The sequence below is a fragment of the Dama dama genome, chromosome 32 (assembly GCF_033118175.1).
Source record: "Dama dama isolate Ldn47 chromosome 32, ASM3311817v1, whole genome shotgun sequence".
Lineage (NCBI taxonomy): Eukaryota > Metazoa > Chordata > Mammalia > Artiodactyla > Cervidae > Dama > Dama dama.
Window position 1 is genome coordinate 43245313 of NC_083712.1, and position 21936 is coordinate 43267248.

General features: G+C 42.7%; 2 protein-coding genes across 11 annotated transcripts in view; both read right to left on the reverse strand.

The window, feature by feature from the left end:
* Positions 1–3264: 3264 nt before the first annotated feature.
* Positions 3265–11612, reverse strand: THAP1 (THAP domain containing 1). Of its 9 annotated transcripts, none has more exons than XM_061134983.1 (6): positions 11307–11612; positions 9155–9243; positions 8252–8518; positions 7831–7957; positions 6963–7158; positions 3265–6232 (listed from the first exon to the last, which is right to left on the reverse strand). In XM_061134983.1, exons 4-6 carry the CDS (start codon positions 7848–7850, stop codon positions 5858–5860), a joined length of 591 nt encoding a protein of 196 aa, XP_060990966.1. In that variant the 5' UTR covers positions 7851–7957; positions 8252–8518; positions 9155–9243; positions 11307–11612; the 3' UTR covers positions 3265–5857. The 9 variants fall into 9 exon arrangements, with proteins under 9 accessions (XP_060990966.1, XP_060990969.1, XP_060990968.1 ...); XM_061134986.1 differs by lacking the exon at positions 11307–11612 and adding an exon at positions 11111–11129; XM_061134985.1 differs by lacking the exon at positions 11307–11612 and adding an exon at positions 10649–10777.
* A 3946-nt stretch (positions 11613–15558) lies between these two features.
* The window catches only part of RNF170 (ring finger protein 170), a 33104-nt gene continuing 26726 nt past the window's right edge, over positions 15559–21936 (reverse strand). For both annotated transcript variants that reach the window (XM_061134862.1, XM_061134864.1), the window contains exon 7: positions 15559–18625. In XM_061134862.1, coding sequence (XP_060990845.1) covers positions 18356–18625 — 270 coding nt within the window. In that variant the 3' untranslated portion in view covers positions 15559–18355. The remainder of the gene's footprint in view (positions 18626–21936) is intronic.

Below are 21936 nucleotides of genomic sequence, written 5' to 3' on the forward strand. Positions count from 1 at the left end.
CAGAGGAGGTTGTGGAGGCTGAAGTCTTGCCTACAAGAAATGGGGGACAAAAAGACCTCCATGTCTGGAAGCCCCAGAGGGCCCTGCACAGCATCAATTCTACTCTCTCCTCAGGGTTTACGGTTTTTGTTTTTTTTATTCTTGTAGGCGGTCTTCTAAAGATCTGCCAAGTATTAGCATGACGTGTAAACCTAAGGTCTTCTCAGGTCTTTTCTGAACCTGAACCTTTCCCTGGGTATGCATAGTGACTTTCTGATTTCATTGTATGTGAGGTTGCTTTTGAGTGCCCTAGTCTTTAATGCCTGGCTCCAAATATGGGAGAAAAAATGAAGTGGAGAGAAGGTACCAGTCCTTTAAATCCTCTGAAGTCACGTCCGCCAGAGCAGTGAGGCGCGTGCACCGACGGCTGCCCACTTCTGTTCCTGCACCCTCGTGATCAGAAGCAGCAATCAGCGGTCAGAACACAGACTTCTGACATTTGGAGCAAAGGATCCTTCTTGCCCAGCTTGGCTCTCACAAGCTGTCTGCAAGGTCTCCTGCAGCTCCTCCAGCACCTGCATGGGCTGGGGGAGTGACACGGGTGGTCCTCACTGAGCTAGTTGAAAGTGACCAAAATGAACCACCGTTTACCATCCAAGCCTTCCTCTGGAAGTTGCAGGCCTTTATCACATTCCAGAGTTTCAATCGTTTATATCAGATAGTCTGCCAGTACTATACTTGCTTTGGTTGGGAGACCAATTCTTGGGGCTTCCTACTCTACCACCTTCCCAGAAAGCTCTTTCTTCACCTTCATTTTTGAAAGATAGTTTTGTTGCATCATGTAGTTACCTAATTACATTCTTGGTTAAAAGTTTTTAAATTAATTTTTGTTCAAATATAATCACTTTATAATGTGTTAGCTTCTACTGTACAGCAAGGTGATAGGTTTTTTTCTTCCACCTCTGTCTCCTGGCCTTTATTTTTTCTAATGAGAACTTAGCTGTGAATCTTACTGGTGTTCCTTTGTATATAAATAGTCATTTTTCTCTTGCTGCTTTCTAATTTTTTTATCTTCGGTTTTCATCATTTTTACTATGATGTGTCTGGGTGTCAATCTCTGTGTTATCCTAACACTATTTGTTGAGCTTCTTGTGTGTGTGAAAGAAAGCGTCACTCAGTCGTGTCTGACTCTGCGACCCTGTGAACTGTAGCCCACCAGGCTCCTCTGTCCATGGAATTCTCCAGGTAAGAATACTGGGGTGGGTTGCCATTTCCTTCTCCAGGGGCTATTCCCGATCCAGGGAATGAACACAGGTCTCCTGCATTTCAGGCAGGCTCTTTACCATATGAGTCACCAGGTAGATTAGAGTTTTTCCTCAAATTTGGGAAATTTCCAGCCATTATTTCTTCAAATACTCTTTCTGTTCCTCTCTAGTGACTTCTCTGGTTTCATTCCTTAGGAGGTGCAGCCTTGGGCACACACAGAGTCAGGCGGGGTGACAGATTTTAACTGATCTTCAACAATTTCCCGATCTGTTAAATGATCTGCCTTTCTTGGTGGCATACTGAGAAATCAGCTCCAATTGTTGGTGGATTGCTGTTTTTGATGATGCCCTCGGGCATGAATCGCTCTGCGATTGGATTCAGTTAAATTTGGGTTCTTTTGCAGAGTGGCAGAGGCAGTGCGTGAGGCCAGTCTTTGAGTTTGTTACGATGCCAGGAGGGCTCTTCCTACCTGGCACTTGCCCTGGCTCTGGTGAGTTAGATTGCTCTCGCTGGTACAACTTAGCTTACTGCCCTTTTGGTGCTACCAGCCTCCTCCTAACTGCTAACCACTAGGTTCTCCATTCTTCTTGAGAGCACCCTGAGGCTTGAACTTCCCCCACCCTCCTCCAAATAAAATGGTTCCCTTTGGTTTGGGGAGAGCTTCAGAATGCTGTTCTTACAGACTGCCACATCACTGAGGGAAAAACACCTGAATCACTGTTCTGGAGCTGGCAAGTGGCCCCATGGCCTGCTTCTCTAGGACTGATATGCCTGCGTTAGGAGTAGAGCTCAGTTTGACTTGCCTCTCCTGACGTGGAAACTTTGCCCTTCGGAAGGGAATCAGGGTCCCGGGATTCTTGGCCTGCTACACCTGGGGACCTGGGGTGGAGCCTCCATCCAGTAAATGGGAGCTGAGTGGAGGAGGGGAGTCCTGACCTCTTGGCTGTACTTACCTGGAGTTTATTTAGCCTTTGATACACTATAGGGTCCTAAGAAATACTGGCAGCCTCCCCTCCCTGGGAGACACATACCGTAGGCCACAATTGGGAACAGGTTAGGAGGAGACATAAATGCCAGTCTTGACTTTCTTATGAGATTCAGATGCTCCTGAAGGTTCATGTGTTGTATGCCCTTAGGACAACATGCAGACTAAATGGTTGTTTTCCTCCACTTATGGTAGTTATGGTGGGGAGGTCAGAGCTCCTTACGGAGTCATTCCAAAAATCATTTCCTACTTGTTAATACTGTAGCTTCTCTCACCAAAAATAGTTTAAAATCAAAGTTTATTCCTATCCCATGTGACATTAAAAAAATGAAATTATGATCATCTTAAAACTCAAACTGCTCTGAATTTGGTAATGAATAAAAATTTTGAAGATTCTGAGTTTAAAAAATTTTTTTTCAGGAAAAAACTCAGTAGAACAAAGTCACGTCCAAGGTAAAAAAAAAATATATCAAGACATGGAATTGAAAGAGAATATTACTTCAAGCAAATTATTGTCATTTTAAGGACAAACTTACAATTTTTTTTTGCTTGTGTGCAAATCAGTTTGCTTTGATATTTTTCTTTCACATCAAGGACTGTATTGATATTTTAATACACAATCATAGAAAAAATAATGTCCAGAAACCCTGGTTACCATATCAAGAGCAATGCTCTTCATTCACTGGTATCAGATTCACATGGTCCCCAATACCAGAAGAGTAATAACCAAACAGGCAAAACTGTTCTTTCTCCTTTAAACATGGTTGGCCTTTTAAGAGTGTGGAACACAACTGCAAGCTTTCCTTCTATAGATCAAGTGGACTTTTAAAATAATAAGGGTCACTACTGACTTTATAAAAGCCATAGGTTTGGGGTATGTTTGTGTACACAATTTTTTAAATAACTAAAGATCAGAAAATAGGACTTTGATCTTTAAAAACAACAACAACAACAAAACCCGTGTCAAGTGGAACTTTCATCTGCCTTCACCATTATGGCTACACCTTCTAAGAAAGGGATTACACAAATTATAGTTAAAAGAGAAAATCTCATGTATTTAGGTTTCCAAGTAAAAAGTTTTGCTAGTTAACTTTAGACACCACTGTTTCTTAACTGCAATGACAGAATTATTTTTAGTACATGTAGCAGGCACACAATAAACATTTAAATTATTTTACAAAATTTTAAAACTTCTTTAATTTGGAATTTGATAGTTCAAACTATGCAGTAGTTCAAAGTGAAGTTTATAGTTGCATTATAAACAAGTATTTTTTAAAAGTGGCAACAAATGCTACTCTATTCCAGAAACTCATTTCAGAGCATCTAAACAGCACTGCTTACACATCAATGGTACACAGAGAACAGATGACCAGTTGTCAGGGATATTTCACAAGGGGATTCCGCAGGATTTGGAGGTGACGCAAGTGGTCAGTCACTTCTAGCTCCCTTCTAACATTCTACAGTTTTCCTAGCAGCTCTAATCAGGAAGAAGTTATTTCTCCTATTACTGCCAGATTGTATCATTCACAGAGGGAACCTTCAGGATGTTACTATCTGTGCTTAAAGTAAATGTCATCTTTCATACTATGATGAAACTCACAGGGGTCTCCTCCCGACTCATTCCAGACAGAGACCTTGCCCAGCTGTTTCAGACCGCGTTTCACTGTGATTGGACAGGACCTGTTTTAGCCTGAATGTTCTCCTTCTCTTGGCAATGTCATAAACACTACAACAGACAAAATGAGTTTTTAAAACATTTTAACAAACGTTACATTTCAAATTCAGAAATAAGCACCTGTACTTCAAATTCTGTAGGTTAAACATAGTAAGTGATCTAAATGCAAATAGTTGGTACACATGCTGTTGCTCGGTTCTCTCCAACTAGGGATGTCTGTCCCACGAAAAAAAGTAGCTTCAGGTTAATTCACAATGCTAAGATGCTAACTGATTACGATGGTCACTTACACAATTAATGTTGGATTCCTGGTTCTGATGACATGTGGGGACACACACACACAGACACAGTTTTCTTTTACGTCCATGACAGTTTAGTTTTCACATATATACTTTGTAAAATATTTATCCACATATCCTCCAGGAATTGCTAGAGAGATGAAATGTAAAAACACACTACTTAAGAGATTTTGTAGCTTCTAAAACCAGTGATGAGACCCATGAATAACTAGAAAAAGTCCTCTGACTCCTTAGAGTTAGTTCTAAGTGTTATCAGATGATAAAATTTCAAGTAGTCATAATTTTCTACTTTTGAAATACTGGTTCATTAAAAAAAAAAAAAATCAAATCTCCATGAATCAAAGCACTGGCAGGATGGCAGTGAGCTACACGGAGAATCAGGTCTACAAAAGACGCTCCTGGACTGACGACTGCCAATCTGTAACACTGCCTTCAAAGGTCTGTGCAGCACTCTGAAATACAGAATAATTATAGTTGGAACAGTTATTCTAAATCTAAGTAGGTAACTCCTACGGCAGTGCTTGTTTACTCAGAACTGTTTTCATTTCAAATCTATGTAAAATTTCTCACAAAGTTAAGAGCACAACTCACAGTCTGAACAGAAACTGCAAGCATTTGAGTCTCAATTTTGAGTAAAATAAGCATTACCTATTGGGATTCTTTCGGATTCAAATCACTCATTTAGGTAAATGGGATGTGATTTCTCACTTGTGGTAAAAGTGAAGAAATCGTCTTTTGTGTGAAGCCTTGACCAATCAACTCGTCAAGAGCAAGATTTCCACCTTATGCAATGAGTCACGCTCTACCCACACGACAGAGCTGGCAGAGACCCGGGCGCACACACACCTACAGTGGGGACGGGACTCCCCTGATCTCAGAGCAGTGAGAGAAAAGGCAAGCCCTGGGTCAGCCCCAGTGGTCTCTGCTCATCTCCCTGGTAACGACACGCAGTCTGCTTGCTGGAGAGTGTGCCTCCCACTGGAGACACGCTTTGAATTCTATAATGCTGGATGGGGGCGGGGAGAAAGGAAGGGCCCCACTCTTTTAAAAAATCCCTTCTTTAACATCATTGAACCATTATGATTAGGTATGGAATGGCACAACTCGCCAAGTTAATTCTGATAGGGATTCAGATAAATGAATCTGTTGACTTTACAAATAAGACTGTGTAAATATATATATATATATATATATATATACACATATATATATATTCTGGGATGTTATGTCCTATGCTTCTGATTTAAAACGTGACTAAGTTCTCTCAATAAACTGCATTAAATTTTTTTAACTTGAAACTTAAATCATCCTTACTGCACTGTTCTCATTCTCTTTACTTTTTATCTTCGAAACATGTCTATAAATACTCGAATTAAAAAACAAAAATCCCCAATCTTGAAACCAACTTACACTGAAGCTCTGAGGTTAGTTTATCACTTTTAAAATATTTTGCTAAAATGTAAAAACCCTGAAATTACAAACAAAAAATTTACAGTTTTACAGTATATATCTAATTTATTCTTTTAAAAAAATATTCTGAATTGCTTTTGTACAAGTTATCAAGTGTAATCTCTTTTCAAATGAAATTCCTCTCTAGGGTAGAAGAGGGTAGGTGGTATTGCCCCATGAAAAACCAATACAAATTTCACTTTTTCATGCTGGGACTTCGACTATCTCGAAGTAGTCATTGGGGAGAATCACGTAGCCCCTCTCGGAGACGTCGTCTTTCTCCTTCTGGAAGTGCACCACCTCCTTCAACTTCTCCAGCTGCCTCTCCTGTCTGCGGCACCGCTGCTGGGCAGTCTTGAGCTTCTTCCGGAGCTTCTCCACTTGCTGCTCCAGCTGGTGGATCCTCTTCCGCTGGTGCATGGTGTCCTCCACGGTGTAGTTGTGGTCACAGAACACGGAGAGGTTATCGGGGGTCTGAAGAGGAGGCATGAGCAACCCGATCGCGGCATCAACCTGGGAAATGGGGGGCGTTAAAGGAGGCGGCGGGGGCTGTTCCTGCGGCTCCAGGAGATCTTCTTTCTGGAACAAAGACGCAGAGCATGTTTGAGCTTCATTATGAAAAGTAACAGATTAAAAGAACAGACTAAATTCTGCACCTGTGCAATATAAGACTATTAGACTTAGTTCTGTCTCCTTGGCATAGAAATAGTATAAAATGAAAAAATAGTTTTAATTTTCCTTTTTTACCTGAAGTAGAAATGGGATGTAAGAAAGGCAGAATGATTAATCAGAATTAAACACTAAGCACTGAAAACTGAGGGGAAAAATACCCTGAAACTTAACTATTATTGATAAAGAAAAATAAAAACTTATCAACATATAAGCAGGAACGTGGGGCTTCCCAGGTGGCGCTAGTGGTAAAGAACCTGCTTGCCTACGCAGGAGACTTAAGAGACATGGGTTCAATCCCTGGGTCAGGAAGATGCCCTGAAGAAGGAAATGGCAACCCATTCCAGTACTCAGCTGCAGAATCCCATGGACAGAGAAACCTGGTGGCCTACACAAGCAGGAACACAGACTGATCTTAAAGGAAGTTAAAAGCTAGGCTGAGTGTCTTAGTGTGAGAATATTTACTTTACTAAACACTCTGTATCTTTAAAAGTATTTTATCGTGAACAGTGGTCATTTACAAGGGATGGGTTCCAGGTAACATTTACATTCTTAACACTACTGTGGATTTTCCAAATTTCCCGGTGAACACACTGAGTCTATGAAAAGAGACCCACCCAGTATTTTACACGCCCCTCACCTTGTCGTGCGGCTCGGTGCAAAGAAATATCGTGGGGACAGCATCCTCTTTCAGCAGCTTGTTGTTGCACTCCCGCTTAAAGCAGTCCGGGGTGAAGTGCTCTGAGCAGATGCTGCTGTACTTCGTGGGCTTAAAGTTTTTCCTTCTGACGGCTGCCTCCCATTTCTTACAGAGACTGGGTCGAGTAAGAGGAAACCTAAGAAGACGAAATGATTCCGTTTTCTAGCCTTACTCAGAAACAAAAAGGCACACCCAGGCTTTCCTTGCTTAGAAAAGAATTAGCTGACAACCATGGGTGTTCACACACCACGGGAGTGTGATTAATGCACCTGCTCCCACTAATCCTTTTTTGACAGTTTGTCAATTGTACCCTTATTACCCTAGTTGCTAAAGATGTACTTGTTTGGACATAGAGAACAGAGCTGTGGTTGCCAAGGGGGAGGGGAGTGGGGAAGAGCAGGATTGAGAGTTTGGGGTTACATATAGAGAATGGATAAACAACAAGGTCCTACTGTGTAGCACAGTGAACTACAGTCAAAATCCTGAGATAAACTCAAATGGAAAAGAACGTGAAAAAAAAAATGCATACCTCTGTATAACTGAATCACTTTTAAATGTTGTAAATCAACTATATCTGGATAAAGTAAACTTTTTTAAAATGAACTTGTTTTAAAATCCTATAACTAAAGTGACCATCACTAGTGTGAAAAATAAGTCACCCCTCCTAGCATGGTATTTTTTTTTTAAAGCAGCATTTCTTATAGGAATCTTATTGATCACAGAGCAGTTATAAGAATGTCAGATATAATGATGTATACAATCTAAACAGGCCAGGCTCATTAGGATTTACATTATGCAAAAAACATACGTATTAAAAGGCAGCCACATGGTCAGACGCACGCAGCTGGCAGAGCAGGTGATGGGAGGGTAGGTTCAAGGGCCCATGTGATGTTTTTCCCTCCTTTGCAGTAAATAACCTTCACAAACAGACGCATCTAATACACAAGGGTAAACCATATAGCTTCACCATCCAGCTATCTCAGTTTTTAAGGCTTAACTTTTTATATTGAAGACACTAAAACTTCGGGTAAAATACACATGCTATAGAGTGAATCTGTATTATTATTTTTTTACCAGTGATCCTCTGTGTACTGTAAAACAAAATTACACATTTATAACTACGTACTGAGATGAAGCTTTTTGTTCTCTTGAGAATCATCTTGACAAATATGAATCAAATTATAGTCAAATCATAATGATAAGGAAATAAAGTATTCATTTTAATTCACCTCTTCATCGACTGAAATACATCCGTTAGGCCCAGATAAAGGGAGATACGAAGATTTGAAACTTATCTTGATTCTGTTTCTCCAGGTAAAAGATTCAGTGAGTGGGGAATGAAACAAAGCCAAAGAAGCGTGATTCGACTCTGTCCCACAGCTTCTCTTCCAAGTGATACATGCTCGAGCCTGACTCCGCTGTGGTCGTGAATCTATCTTCGGGGTAGTCCCTTCTCTTTGCCCAGAACATCTGTTCCCACTGCCACCATGTAGAAGCTGAGAAAAGAAGGACTCCTAGAAGGTTCCTGCTGGAAGTGCCTCTAGAAGTAGACACAGCAGCAACCACTGGTAAACTCAACACCCTGGGCCTCCTGACCAAGGATTACAATACAGCTTATTTCTGAGATCAAGATCCTTCCCAAAACTGTTCTTTTAGATAAGGGATGAGATGCAGATTACCCCTTCTTTCGGTCAAATCAATTATTTAACCGAGAGCAGATACTCAGTGTTTCTGAAACGTGTGAATGTCATCCTTAACCAGTGCCAATGAAGGGTGTTCCTTATGTCTGGATTCTCTCAGCCACCTCATTAGAAATGGGGAGGGAGGAGCTGAAAGCCTGTGATCATGTCACCATCTCCAGACCTGTTCCTTCACTTTGGAAGTCCTGGAGGTCCACCCAACAGCTTTCGGAAATTGTAATAAATCAAGAGGCAACATTAGGAAGCGTTAAGTGTTCTATCTGCTTCTTGGAAAAGGAAAAAAATCAACATTCTGGAGACCTCTCTACACCCTACAAACTCTGATTTTTGTTTCTCATATTGAATGTATAAAAATGCACCCACATTCCCTGTTAAACATGGAAGACCCTCACTCCCCCAAAATTTAAGATTTTGTTTTTTGTAATTATTTACCTATAAATGTGTGGATCACAACAAACTGTGGAAAATTTTCAAAGAGATGGGAATACCAGACCACCAGACTTTCCTGCCGCCAGAGAAACCTGTATACAGGTCAAGAAGCAACAGTTAGAGCTGGACATGGAACAACTGACTGGTTCAAAACAGGAAAAAGAGTTACATTGTCACCCTGCTTATTTGACTTATACACAGAATACCCATGTCAGGCTGGATGAATCACAAGCTGCAATCAAGATTGCCAGGGGAAATATCAACCTCAGATATGCAGATAATACCACCCTAATGGCAGAAAGCAAAGAGAACCTAAAGAGCCTTTTGAGAAAGGCGAAAGAGGAGAGTGAAAATGCCAATTTAAAACTCAGCATTCAAAAACTAAGATCACAGCATCTGGTCCCATCACTTCATGGCAAATAGATGAGAGAAAAAAAAAAAGGAAATCGTGGCAGATTTTATTTTCTTGGGCTCCAAAATCACTGTGGATGGTGACTGCAGTCATGAAATTAAAAGGTGCAAAAAAATAAATAAAATAAAAGAGGCTTGCTCCCTGGAAGTAGAGCTATGACAAACCTAGACAGCATATAAAAAAGCAGAGACATCCCTTTGCCGACAAAGGTCCGTCTAGTCAAACCTATGACTTTTCTAGCAGTCATGTATGGATGTGAGTTGGACCATTAAGAAGGATGAGCGCTGAAGAATTGATGCTTTTTAACTGTGGTGCTGGAGAAGACTCCTGAGAGTTCCTTGGACTAGATCAAACCAGTCAATCATAAAGGAAATCAACCCTCAATATTCATTGGAAGGTGCTGAAACTGAAGCTCCAATACTTCGGTCACCTGATGTGAAGAGCTGACTCACTGGAAAAGACCCTGATGCTGGGAAAGATTGTGGGCAACAGGAAAAGGGGGCGACAGCGGATAAGATGGTTGATTGGCATCACCCACTCGAAGGACATCAGTTTGAGCAAACGTGGGGAAGCAGTGAAGGACAGGGAAGCCTGGCGCGCTACGGTCCATGGGGTCGCAAAGAGTGGGACACTACTTAGCAACTTAACCACCACCTACAAATAATCTGTATAATCTACCACCTGTTCTCCTTTAGCTATTATCCATTTACAGTCGGAAATTTTTGCAAGACACTTTTACCGTAATAGAATTTGTAAATACTGAATTTGGCCGATTGAAAATGGCATCGTTCGGACAACAGATCATCGTTATCATTCCGTTGTGCGGCTCTTCTCAGAGAGGCTTCTATCTTTTAGGGCTCTGGCCGCAGCAGCGTCCGGGAGAAGCAGCCCCGAGGGCGGGGGCGCGCTCACCCTGACCCCGAGGGCTCCCCTCACCGCTCGAGACGCACTGTCACTGCCCGGGCTACACTGCGCATCTTCGCAGTCCCTGAGGCTTTCTCCGGAGCTCAGCCGTCCTTAACAGTGGGGTCCCAGAAGCTGAGCCCAAGACATGCTCCCTGACACACCGACAGGTCAGTCCTCACCACACCGATGCCGGACCAACAGGGTGGGAAACGCGGGACTCTACTTCTGCTTCAACTTCGCTTCCAAGAGTTACTACCACCTGCCGTCTCCGCGGCCCGGGTATGGAACCCTCACAACCAGCGAGGGTTCCACACAGCGCCCGCGAGCTTCGAACCCGCCACCCGGAGAGGCGCGCGAAGCTGAGCGCGAGGGCGGGCCGCCGCGGGGGCGCGCGCCGGGGACGCGCAACCCAGCCCTGAGGAGGCTGCTTGGGGATACGCCCACTGCCCGGGCCCGCCCCTCTCAAGGTCTCGCGCGGAAACGCTATAGGCTCCGCCCCCGAGCGCGGCCTTCGCACTGGGTCTCGCGCAGGCCCGCGCCTGGCTCCGCCCCTCTCACAGGTTTCGCGTGGAAACGCGCCTGGCTCCGACCCTGAGCGCGCCCTTCGCACCGGGTCTCGCGCACGCCCCAGCCCCTCTCACAGGTCTCGCACGGAAACGCGCCCGGCTCCGCCCCCCGAGCGCGGCCTCCGCACTGGGTCTCGCGCAGGCCCGCGCCCGGCCCCGCCCCTCTCACAGGTCTCGCGCGGAAACGCGCCTGGCTCCGCCCCCCCGAGCGCGGCCGCGCGCCCCCCGGCCCAACTAGGGCCCAGCCCCGCGAGGTGTGCGGGGTCCTTACTTGTGAAAAGAAACGGGTTTATCCTTGTCGTATCGGTTCTTGCAGCCGTAGGCGGAACAGGACTGTACCATCCTTCCGGTTCTCAGTTACTTCACTTCTGCCGCCCCAGAAGGCAGTTGAGGCTGTTATCAGTGTCGCCGCGCTCTGCTTTACACCCTCGCTTCTTCTGTAGCTTTGGCCAACAGTCAGACTGATGAGGGCCTCACTCGGGAGTCACTAATGTGCCCGTTTTGTTGTTTGCATTAGCGGAAAGACCACAGCCATCGCCCGTCTCCCATCTCCAAGATGGCGGAGACAGCTTCAACCTCACCTCTCGCGAGGAGTTCGTCCTACTGTTTCTGATTAGCCCTGAGGTCAGAGGTAACGTTCCCTGGGATGCAGGCCATTGGCTGAGGCCCGGCGTTGCGGAAGTGGGCGGGGCCCCGAGCTTCCGGAAGGAAGAAGGAACTAGCTGGGAGGAGGGGGGTGGGAGTGCAGGACCAGTCCCGACCTCTGCGATGCTTCCCTGGCTTGTGTGTCCCGTGCGACTGAGGTCGGAGAATTAGGTGAGACCAACCAGGTTGCGCCTGTCCAACTTGAAGCAGGACAGGCGCAAAGCTGAGGTGGTCGGGTAATGGGTTCGTCTCTTTAAAAGGGCAGCCACAGTTAGAGTGATTTGTAGGACTTGCTGGGCTCCTCTCCATCCCCGTACCTGCCTCTTTAGGTATTCGGAACTCTGAGGAGCTCGGGGGCCAGAGCGCAACAGTAAAAGCGGACACCCTCACACACGCCAGGCCCAGTCTTCCCGGGAGGCCCGAGACTAAGGCCTTGGCTTCTGTAATAATCCTAGCGGTCCCCTAGTGCTGTGTTGGGAAAATCCGTCTGAGGGACGTTTTTCCTCCTCGGCTTGCTTCTTTCGTCGGTGTGGATGGCGAACTGTTGTCATTTCACGGCTCTCTCTTTATTTTCAATCGGTGAGCAAGGCTAGCACATCTTCATAGAGCAGCTGTTCTAGTGAGGAGAAGACAGACAATAAAAATAAAAATCATTGTGCCAAGATGCCTGAGTCTTAATACATTAGAATGCTGTAAGGCTAATAAGGGTAGAGGAGAGGGTCACTGCCCAATGTCTGAGAAGGGAACATTTAACCAAAGAATGGGGAAAAGTCTAGTAAGGAATGACGGTGGGGAGAGCATTTCCGGCACAGGGAGTGGGTGCTAACTAAGGCGATCAGGCAGTAGAATTCTGTCTTTTCTGGGAACCGAATGGAGGCTGTGGGTAGAGCCCAGTGAGCCAGGGGAGAAGGGCATGAAGTGAGGGGAAGGCTAGTAAGTTGTTGGTCTGATGATAGTGCAGCGGGAAGCCAAGAGTCATTTTAGGCCTCAGAGAGATGTGATAAACATATTTAAAAGGTCATTGTGACTGTGTATCAGTAAGGGGTAACAGAGAAAGTGAACAGACCAGTTAACAGGCAAGGAAGAGAATGGTTCCTTTGGTCAAAGTGGTGGCAGCGGATAAGTATATAAGAGGTAAAAACACCAGGGCCTGCTGCTACATGGAAGCGAGGAGGAAGAGAAGAATCACGGTGGAGTAGAAAATGGCAACCCACCCCAGTGTTCTTGCCTGGAAAATTCATAGGCAGAGGAGCCTGGTAGGTTACAGTCCATGGGGTGGCAGAGTCAGACACGACTGTGCACGCACACACACGAGCTTGAGTTTCTGGCTTGAGCACTTAAGATGGATGGCAGTGCCTTTGACAGATACTGATGGCCTTAAAAAAAAAAAAAAAGCTGTCCCAGCAGAAGGGAGGACTTGGAGGGTTGGGAGTGGTTTTGGAAGCTGGGTCAGTGGAGTTGTAGGAGTGAGGAGTATAAGAAGTGAAAGAAGAAGCAGTTCTCAGGGCCTGAAATATAGGCTACTAAAGAAGCGTGAACGATCCCAGCCAGTCCAGCTCATGCTTTTGAGGTTTGTGATCTGGTCATTTCATTTAGTTGAATTTCCCTCCAAAATTCTGTTTTTCCCCCTTCTTCCATCTGTCTTCCAGCTAGCCATAATTTGGAAATAAAATAAGCACTCTTATTACTTGTTGAATATTATCCTAATGTTTCCTTACTTCAGAATGGTAAATTTACTGGTAAAGTGAGTTGCATGTAATTTAAATATATATATTATTGAATTGAACTGAGTGTTGTATTTTTCTTTGTAAAAAAACAACCCCCCAAACTAAATTTTCACTGTGGTCTGCAAACCAATTTATTTGCTTAATAGAAAAATAATTTTCACTACCTCTAACCCATCATCAGCTTTTCTTTTTTACTTTGCCTGTTTCTTAACACATCCTAAGGCTAGGATAACTGTTTCTTACTTGTCAAGGGATGACTTCAAGGAAGTCTTTCAAAGACTTCATCATACTTTCAAAGATGATTGTCTGCTTTTTAAAAATGTTAATGGAAGCCACCCAAATGTCCATTAATAGTCGAGTAAGTTGTGGCACAGTCCATAAATGGAAACCTATATGGCAAGCAAAATATAGCAGCCCCACCACATGGATACTTCTTAGAAATGTAATGTTGAAGAAATCAGGCACATGAAGGGAATTATAGGATGGTGGTGATGCCTCTGTTGACTGAAGTGATAGTTGAATGATATGTTCATGTCATGATAAGGCATCATCTGATCCTAATGACTTACGTTTGGTGTTTGACTTTAATAAAATAGCTTATTAAGCAAACAAGTGCCACACAAGATAGGCAAAACTGCCCTTTTTTTTTTTTAAGAGAAAGCTGTTTGTATGGTCATATTATCTCTTCATTTGACCCCTTCCATAAATATCAAAGGTTAATACATGTATAGCTTTATATGACCATCTAAAAGAATAAATAGGGATAAACTGAAGGATACTGTTAATTGACGTTCTTCAAAGTCTTAAGAGGCTAATTCATTTACTAATAGAACATTTTTTTAAGGAAAAGAGAAAATTTACCCCTTAAGCTGAAAAGGGTAAGTTTTGTCTCAGTTTTTCTAGAAGGGTACACTGAAGAAAAATAAGCCACTTGTTTCAGTGTTGGAGAAGGCTAAGGCCTAAACCTGCCTTAAGCTTACTGATCTCTATTTAGATTTTAGTTTCTATCCAGGTATGCTACTTTTTCTATAAAGTTTTTATATTAAAATACCCCCCCCCCCCCCCCGCCTTCATTCCCTCTGGGCCTCATTCTTTTCATCTGTAGGGTGAGGTTGTAAGACTGAAGAATTCTTAATTTGGAACCCATGAATGGGCAGCTCTTTGAATCCCCTGAAAATGAACCAAAAGTATACCTGTGTGTAGCTGGGGAGCTATTCATAGTTTCTGTTTTCACAGAGAAAACACAAAAATTCGTCAGTTTCTAGGGTCCCTTATAGCACTGACATTCTAGGATTCGTGAAACAAGATGGTCATGTAGATACAAATTACAGGTTTTCTGTAAGACTGATTAGCAGAGTGAATGTTTTGATCTGAATTATTAGATATTTTTAAGTCGTTATTTTTAAATTGTGTTTTGAAATTAAATAAATCTAAGCTGTTAGATATAACTAAAACATCTTTATTTAGCGTTGAGCCCTCTCTTGTGTCACATACTACATTCCCCTCAATAGGTGATAGTCTGGAAGGAAAAGGACAGCGTTGAGACAGGTTCAGGGTTGTCTGACAGGTGTGTACTCCCCTCGTGCCCCGTCTGGATTGGGACAAGACGGGCGGCAGCGGATGAAGCAGACAGTGACTGACAGCCTCTCAGATGTGCTTGCAGGCAAGAACTCGATGCTCAGAACAAATACTGACACCATGATGGGGTCTGGTTCTGATGCTACAACAAAAGCTCAACGTCTGTCTTTACCTCTGTGACAGGATCACCTCCTGTCAGCAGCCCCTAAAGCCCACCCGCCTGCTCTTGGGAGACTCTTAGGTCTTAGGGCCTTAACACCTGAGTGCCCTTTCGTATCCCTCACTAATTTCAGTTATCAACCAACAATTTCCATAAGATACACACTCACATGGGGTGGGAATCATGGTGCAAGTCTTAACTCTCATTCCAATTTCACCCTTAACTGTCTAGAATTAATATAGATTGCCCAGATTAAATAATATTCCTCAAAAACATTTCTATGTTTAAAAAATTTTTAAGAATCAAAGCAAAATTGGTGAAAAAGTCACTGCAACCATTTTATAGGGAATGCTGTTTCAGGAGTTCTGAAATTAAGGCAAACAGTATCAAAGAAAGCAGACAGTAACAGCCACTTTTAAATGTTACATATGTTGCTTTTATTCAAAAGAATAACTGCTTGACAAACTCTGAAATCACAAAGTTTGAACCAAACTGTCAGTCCTCTGAGACAACTCTGTGAGGTAGGTATCTGCACGCACGGGGACCAACACAGCCCTTCCTCGTGTTGCTTGCTTTCAGGTGCTGAGAACGGTGGTCGCTGGAACCACTGTTCTGGTGGGCAGTTAGACAACTGTTTCCTCCGACCAGCTTTGCTCCCCACAGAGCTGCCCAAGTTATCTGCTCCTGGGGTTGGACCATCTGTTTTTGTGAAAGTTACAATATTATTGTTTATAAAACTCCAGATTGTTGCTCTGATTTGTAAGCTCTTAACGATGAATCACACAAGTACTACTATGATGTTTAAAACACTGATTGACTACCTGCTTTATATACTCAGACCCCCTTTACATTTATCATCAGTGATCAATAAAGGTGACATCATAAACAGGTCTAGAATTCTGAGATGCCACATGTTCCCTTTTCAATTTAGTAAGACTTCACACAGTGTTGTATGTTACAAAAGTTGGTACAATACACCTCTATCAGAAAAGCTGTAGAAGGAATTCCAGATATTACAATCAAAGCACTGTAAGTGTGATACTTGAAGCAGAACACATGCACAGAAAATTAAATCCTTTCAAAGATGACATGGCTGCAGCCCCACACCAAGTGTGTAGTTGTTAGGAAGTGCGTTTCGAGACTAGTAGATGGTGGTGTAACAAACTCCTACTCACTGCTTTTCAAGTCAGTGCAGCTGAAATGTTTCCCTGTGAAATGTGCTACCCTGTGAGAAGCAGACTGTCAACTGTAGAATCAGGATTCATGTAGCTGTGATGTGTCTTCTTGCTAGACCTTTCCTATTCCTATGTATGTTCCAAACATCTTCCAAAGGATCCCAGTTTCTCCCCATGTAGGAATCCTAGGCATCTGATACCAGTTCAGTCACTTACTTGCGCATGGCTTCAGACCAAAAAAAAAAAAAAAAAAAACCCTTTCATCTACATCAGGAGTTTCATCTGTGAAGAGGAAGGTGATGCCCTACCTGCCTTCTTCACGTAACTGTCTTGAGGGTAAAATGAAAAGTGTGCAAGAAACTGCTTTAAATACAATGTGCTGTACTTAAGGATTTTGTTTTCCTCTCTGACAAGCAGCAGCTTGGTCTTAGGCCCAAGTGACAAGGCACTGTTTTTGATGTATCATCCATCATTTGGCATCTCATCAGTTGATAGCGTCTGGCTCACCTGGAGGACTGTGACTGATCTACGTTTCTCCCCGTCTGTCCACAGCGAGGCCCCCTGACGTGGGGGTGGACAAGGTGGGCAGCGGGGGACTGCAAGGGGCAGAGCTGACACTGCCCGAGCCCCGGGGATCAGAGACCGCCCTGCAGTCCAGGTCACTCACGAGCAGTGCCAGCCGAGGGGCCTAAGATGTCGTAACACTTGTGGTTTTGATTCTTCGCAAACAGCAAACTGCAGAGGGGAGCTTAGGTACTTAACACTGCAGTCATCCAAACACCAAGATAACTTCCGTACTCATCTCCTTCTGCATGAGGCCTGATGAATCTGGGCTATATCCTGCCGTCTAAGGACAGTATTACAACAGTTTTCTGACAAGAGAAAATTAACCAAATCTGTCCACCTGTTGCTACAGCCCATCGTTAATTTCTCTTGTCAGATTTAAATCGTGCTCCTAGTACCCTCTGATAAGCATCCCTAGTGGCTCAGATGGTAAGAATCATCTGCAATTCAAGAGACCCAGGTTTGATCTTTAGGTTGGGAAGATCCTCTGGAGAAGGGAATGGCTACCCACTGCAGTATTCTTGCCTAGAGAATCCCATGGACAGAGGAGCCTGTTGGGCTGCAGTCCACGGGGTCACGACCGAGCAAAGAACACAAAGCAGGAAAGAGTACCCTCCTGAGGGCTTTGGTGCTCACAGTCACGAGCGCCGCTTTCCTGAGGAGGGCTGAGCTGCCATGAGTCTGCAGTATCACCCAGGTTCCTGAAAAAAAATTCCCTTTTGACGACACTGAAACTTTTAAATGCTATTCCTATAAAAGGACCAAACTCTTTCAGAAATGCCATAACAGAATATCAAGTGTGCTGACTGGAGACAAATGTCTTACAGTTTGTTAATTCGTCTATTCATTAAGTGTTCTGTAAACCAAGATAATGAAATCAAATTAACAAAGTTCAAGTTTCTTCTTTCACTTTCAGCTGATAACAAAGAATTATATTGGAGTGGAAAAGCAGAACTGCTTCAAATGCACAAAAGTTAGCTAGTATGCAAAGAAACACTGACTTTTCCCCAATATTGTACAATATTTTATTGTAACAAACATATTTAGGTGAGGCTCATAGCAGTATATTATCATGTAGGTACTCACTGAGAAGGATGAATCTGATAAACTTTACATCTGACAATATCTCACTAAACATTCAATTAATCTGAGTAATTTGGGGGGGGGGGAGAAGATAGAAGAAAAGGAGGCATCCCATTTTATGCAATTCCATATTTTTCCACAGAGTTTATAGACAACACAGAATCAAGATACAGTTGTAAATCATTCTAATTCTAACCTTAATATTAGGATCTGCAACATGTAAAAATTCCAGTCATATATTGCTAGGTATTTGCCAAATGATAATCAAATGTTTGTCATAAAGTGGTTTTAAGCTCATTAGATAATATTCAGATACTTCATACTGCCATGGTCCTTTTGTCTGATGTTACACGTCAGCTCAGATGTTTTAGTAAACTCTCATGTTTTTTCATCTGTTTAGTCTCTGTGTTATTACTTCTCGATACATAATAGAGATGTAGATGAGCAACAAAAAGATGACAAAGAAATCATCGAGAAAGCCGAGAATTCCAAACAAGGCTTCAGGTACAAAATCTAGAGGTGATATAAGATAGAAAAACGCTCCCATCAAACAAAGTATTATCCTGATACGGAACATCCAGAAAAGGCCCCCGACTGAAAACATCTCTCTGAATGCATGCCTCAGTAAAGTGGGGAGGTCCATAATTCTTTCCATAATCTGGCAGAAGAAGAACAAATATTATGATTTGGTATCAAACGTATCAGACTTCAAAATAATACAATTTTCTTAATACGTGCAGTTATTAACATAAATGAAGGAGTTTCACATACTGACAGAACACCATATTTTCTACTTACTCATTTTATTTAAAAAATAGTTCTCTGATTACTAGGTTTTTATAAAACAGGGCTTATTTCAGATAACTGAAAAGCAACTACAGTGTCAACAAACTTAAAATACAGGATATAGTATTAATAATACAAAATCAAGTTATCTCTACTTTGAGTTAGTAAAATAAACCAACGAAGAACCTGTGTGTAGTTTTAAGCTGAGGCTTGAGCTCAAGTCTGAACTTTAAGGTTGAACAGATCTGGGTTTGAATTCAAAGTCAATCCCTTATTAGCCAGGTGACCTTGGGGAAGGTTGTTTAACCTACTTGAGATAAGTCAGCATCTAACTGAGTATACGCCACAAGGAATATTAAGAACTAGAAAAGATATTGTTATAAAAGACCTTTATAAATTGCCAGACAATATATATAGAACATATAAGTATATATATATTATTTAAATATACAGACACATCAACTTGGATGGCTTTGACCATCTAAGAGTATCAATGAAACTGATTTCCTTCTTAGGATGTTTATTCAGGATGTTTATTCTGTTGAACTTGAGTTTAAGTGAATTACTAATTGCCACAATGATTTTTGGAATGCCAGGCCTTACCCTTTCTGGAAATGATTACTTTTCTGAATATATACAGACTAATAATTAGATTATATTTACTATGTAAATATAACTGAAAACCACTGAATTACATAATTGAAACAGGTATACTTTATAGCATGTAAATCACATGCAAATACAGTTGTTCAAAAAGAAAAGTACCCGTGCCTATTTGTATGACCTTGAGCAAGTCAGCTGACTGTCTGACTGCAGACGTGTCACTTGCTCCGTGCAGCTTCTGGCTGACTGACCGTAAGGTCCTGTGTGATAATGCGGCACTCTTCAGTCACATCCTTGAGGTCTCATTTCTGAGGGGCTGGGAGATGCAAGAGAAACTGGCCAGGGGAAGCACGTCATTTCCTGTGGTCATTCCACTGCCCACAGTCCACCTACTGCTAACCATCTGTATAAAATCATAAATCCAACAGTCTGTATTTTATTTGTCTAACAAGTGCCGTCTAAATTGAGAGGGAAATGGAGATGAAAATGGGGAGAACTGAGCAAGAGATGAGAGAACAGTTTTTAAAACCCCACTAGATAAAGAAAATCTTATAACTCCTTTTGGAAAACTGGTCCCAAAAGAACAAGAATGGTCTTTTTACAATCACTTACTATGTCAATTTTCTGTTCTCTGTGGAAGAAACTAATATTTAAAGCAAAACAACTATACAGCTTTCACAAGGTCTATGGTAAATTATTTCAAATATTCTAATAACCAGCTGATACATCCTTTGAATACATCTCTGTCCTTTACCAGAGCTATTTTGTTCAGTTCTCATACCATATCATTTACACAAAATCTGTAGTGATTAGACAAGAAAATATGAAATGGGCCATCAAGAAATATTTGTATATTAATCACAGTATGACTCCAACTCTGAGGTAGAATACCAACCTAAGAGCTAAATGTCTTTATTGTAATTTCATCACACACCAAGCTTTCTTACTTATTAAGTATATATCTGACACACAGAAAATAATTGAGCAATGGTATGCTTCACACTTAAAAATATCGATGAATATCTTTAAATGAATTTTTTTAACCTCAATGGTAGTTCCTGAATTTGAAACACTGATTTTCAAAGAATCGTCCTAAGATGCCTCTGGAGGATATGTAAGAAAACTGCTGGATAAGAAACAGCAGAAGAGGCTCCCAAATACCCAAGGAGGACAGTAATGACCTGGTCAAGCTTTCCTTGCAGCTTAGACGTCTGAAAGACTCGCCCATCACCATCCACAACAGGCAAACTGTGTGTATGCCTTTAAATGTACCTGCCATCACAAATGAGGCACAGTACGTACACGGGAGCACAAGTCTACACAGGTGTTTAATACAGAGGTGTAGTATCACTTCTGTCTTAAGGATAACTGTAAGTTATATGCTAGACAGCATATTAAAAAGCAGAGACATTACTTTGCCAACAAAGGTCTGTCTAGTCAAAGCTATGGTTTCTCCAGTAGTCATGTATGGATGTGAGATTTGGACCATAAAGAAAGCTGAGCACCAAAGAATTGATGCTTTTGAACTGTGGTGTTGGAGAAGACTCTTGAGAGTCCCTTGGACTGCAAGGAGATCCAACCAGTCCATCCTAAAGGAAATGGAAGGCCATTGGAAGGACTGATGCTGAAGCTCCAATACTTTGGCCACCTGAGGTGAAGAGCCAACTCATTGGAAAAGACCCTGATGCTGGGAAAGATTGAAGATGGGAGAAGGGGACGACAGAGGATGAGATGGCTGGATGGCATCACCGACTCGATGGACATGAGTCTGAGTAAGCTCTGGGAGTTGGTGATGGACAGGGAGGCCTGGCGTGCTGCAGTCCACGGGGTGGCAGAGTCGGACACAACTGAGCGACTGAACTGAACTGAAGTCCTACCAACAGTAAGGCTGACTGCATCCCAGGCACTGAGATTACAGTAGTGACTAAATAAACACGGTCCTCACCCTCGTGAAACTATCTCCTGAGAGAACGGTAATGAACAAGGTCGGAGGGCGATGACAGAGACCACCCTGGTTGATCAGGGACAGTCTCTCTGAGGAAGGTCTGTTTAGGGATGACCCGGAGGATGAGAAGTCAGCCAGGAGACAAGCAGAGGGACAGGCATTCTGAGCAGTGCCCTTCACGTTACGTCTCGTGGCCGAGACTCCAGGAGCGTCCCGCTGGGGTGCTCGCTGAGCGGGTGGACGTCGGTGCCTAGAGCTTCCTGTAAGGTTTGTACTGAGTGTGTTCTGGGTTTCGAAGTACACATTCAGTCACACATGCACTTCTAGAATCCTCTGTTGCATTTCGAGAACACTGGGATGAGTCAGTAAGGTGTGAATTTTTAATCTATCAGATGCCTTTTGGGGGAGGAGGAGCAGCTGTAGAATTAACACTATTTCTTTTAAAAATAGAATACTTTTAAATACCTGACATACGAAACTCTCAAAACTTAGGATTACTTAAGGAAACAATTCAAACAGGGTAAATAAACAGAGGAAACACAGCTATAAAACTCCCTTCAGAAGTTCTCACTTGTAAGTTTCCCATAAGACAACCCCTATTTGAGAATCACCTAAGAGTCTGATAATTTTACCTT

Bases quoted from the DNA above. Each gene is read 5' to 3' on its own strand.
- THAP1 (XM_061134981.1), bottom strand. From the start codon at position 11,377: ATGGTACAGTCCTGTTCCGCCTACGGCTGCAAGAACCGATACGACAAG. The intron at 7,159-11,306 runs GTAAGGACCCCG...TCGTCTTCTTAG, and splicing joins AAACCCGTTTCTTTTCACAA to GTTTCCTCTTACTCGACCCA. The intron at 6,233-6,962 runs GTGAGGGGCGTG...TCTTTGTTCCAG, and splicing joins GCACCGAGCCGCACGACAAG to AAAGAAGATCTCCTGGAGCC.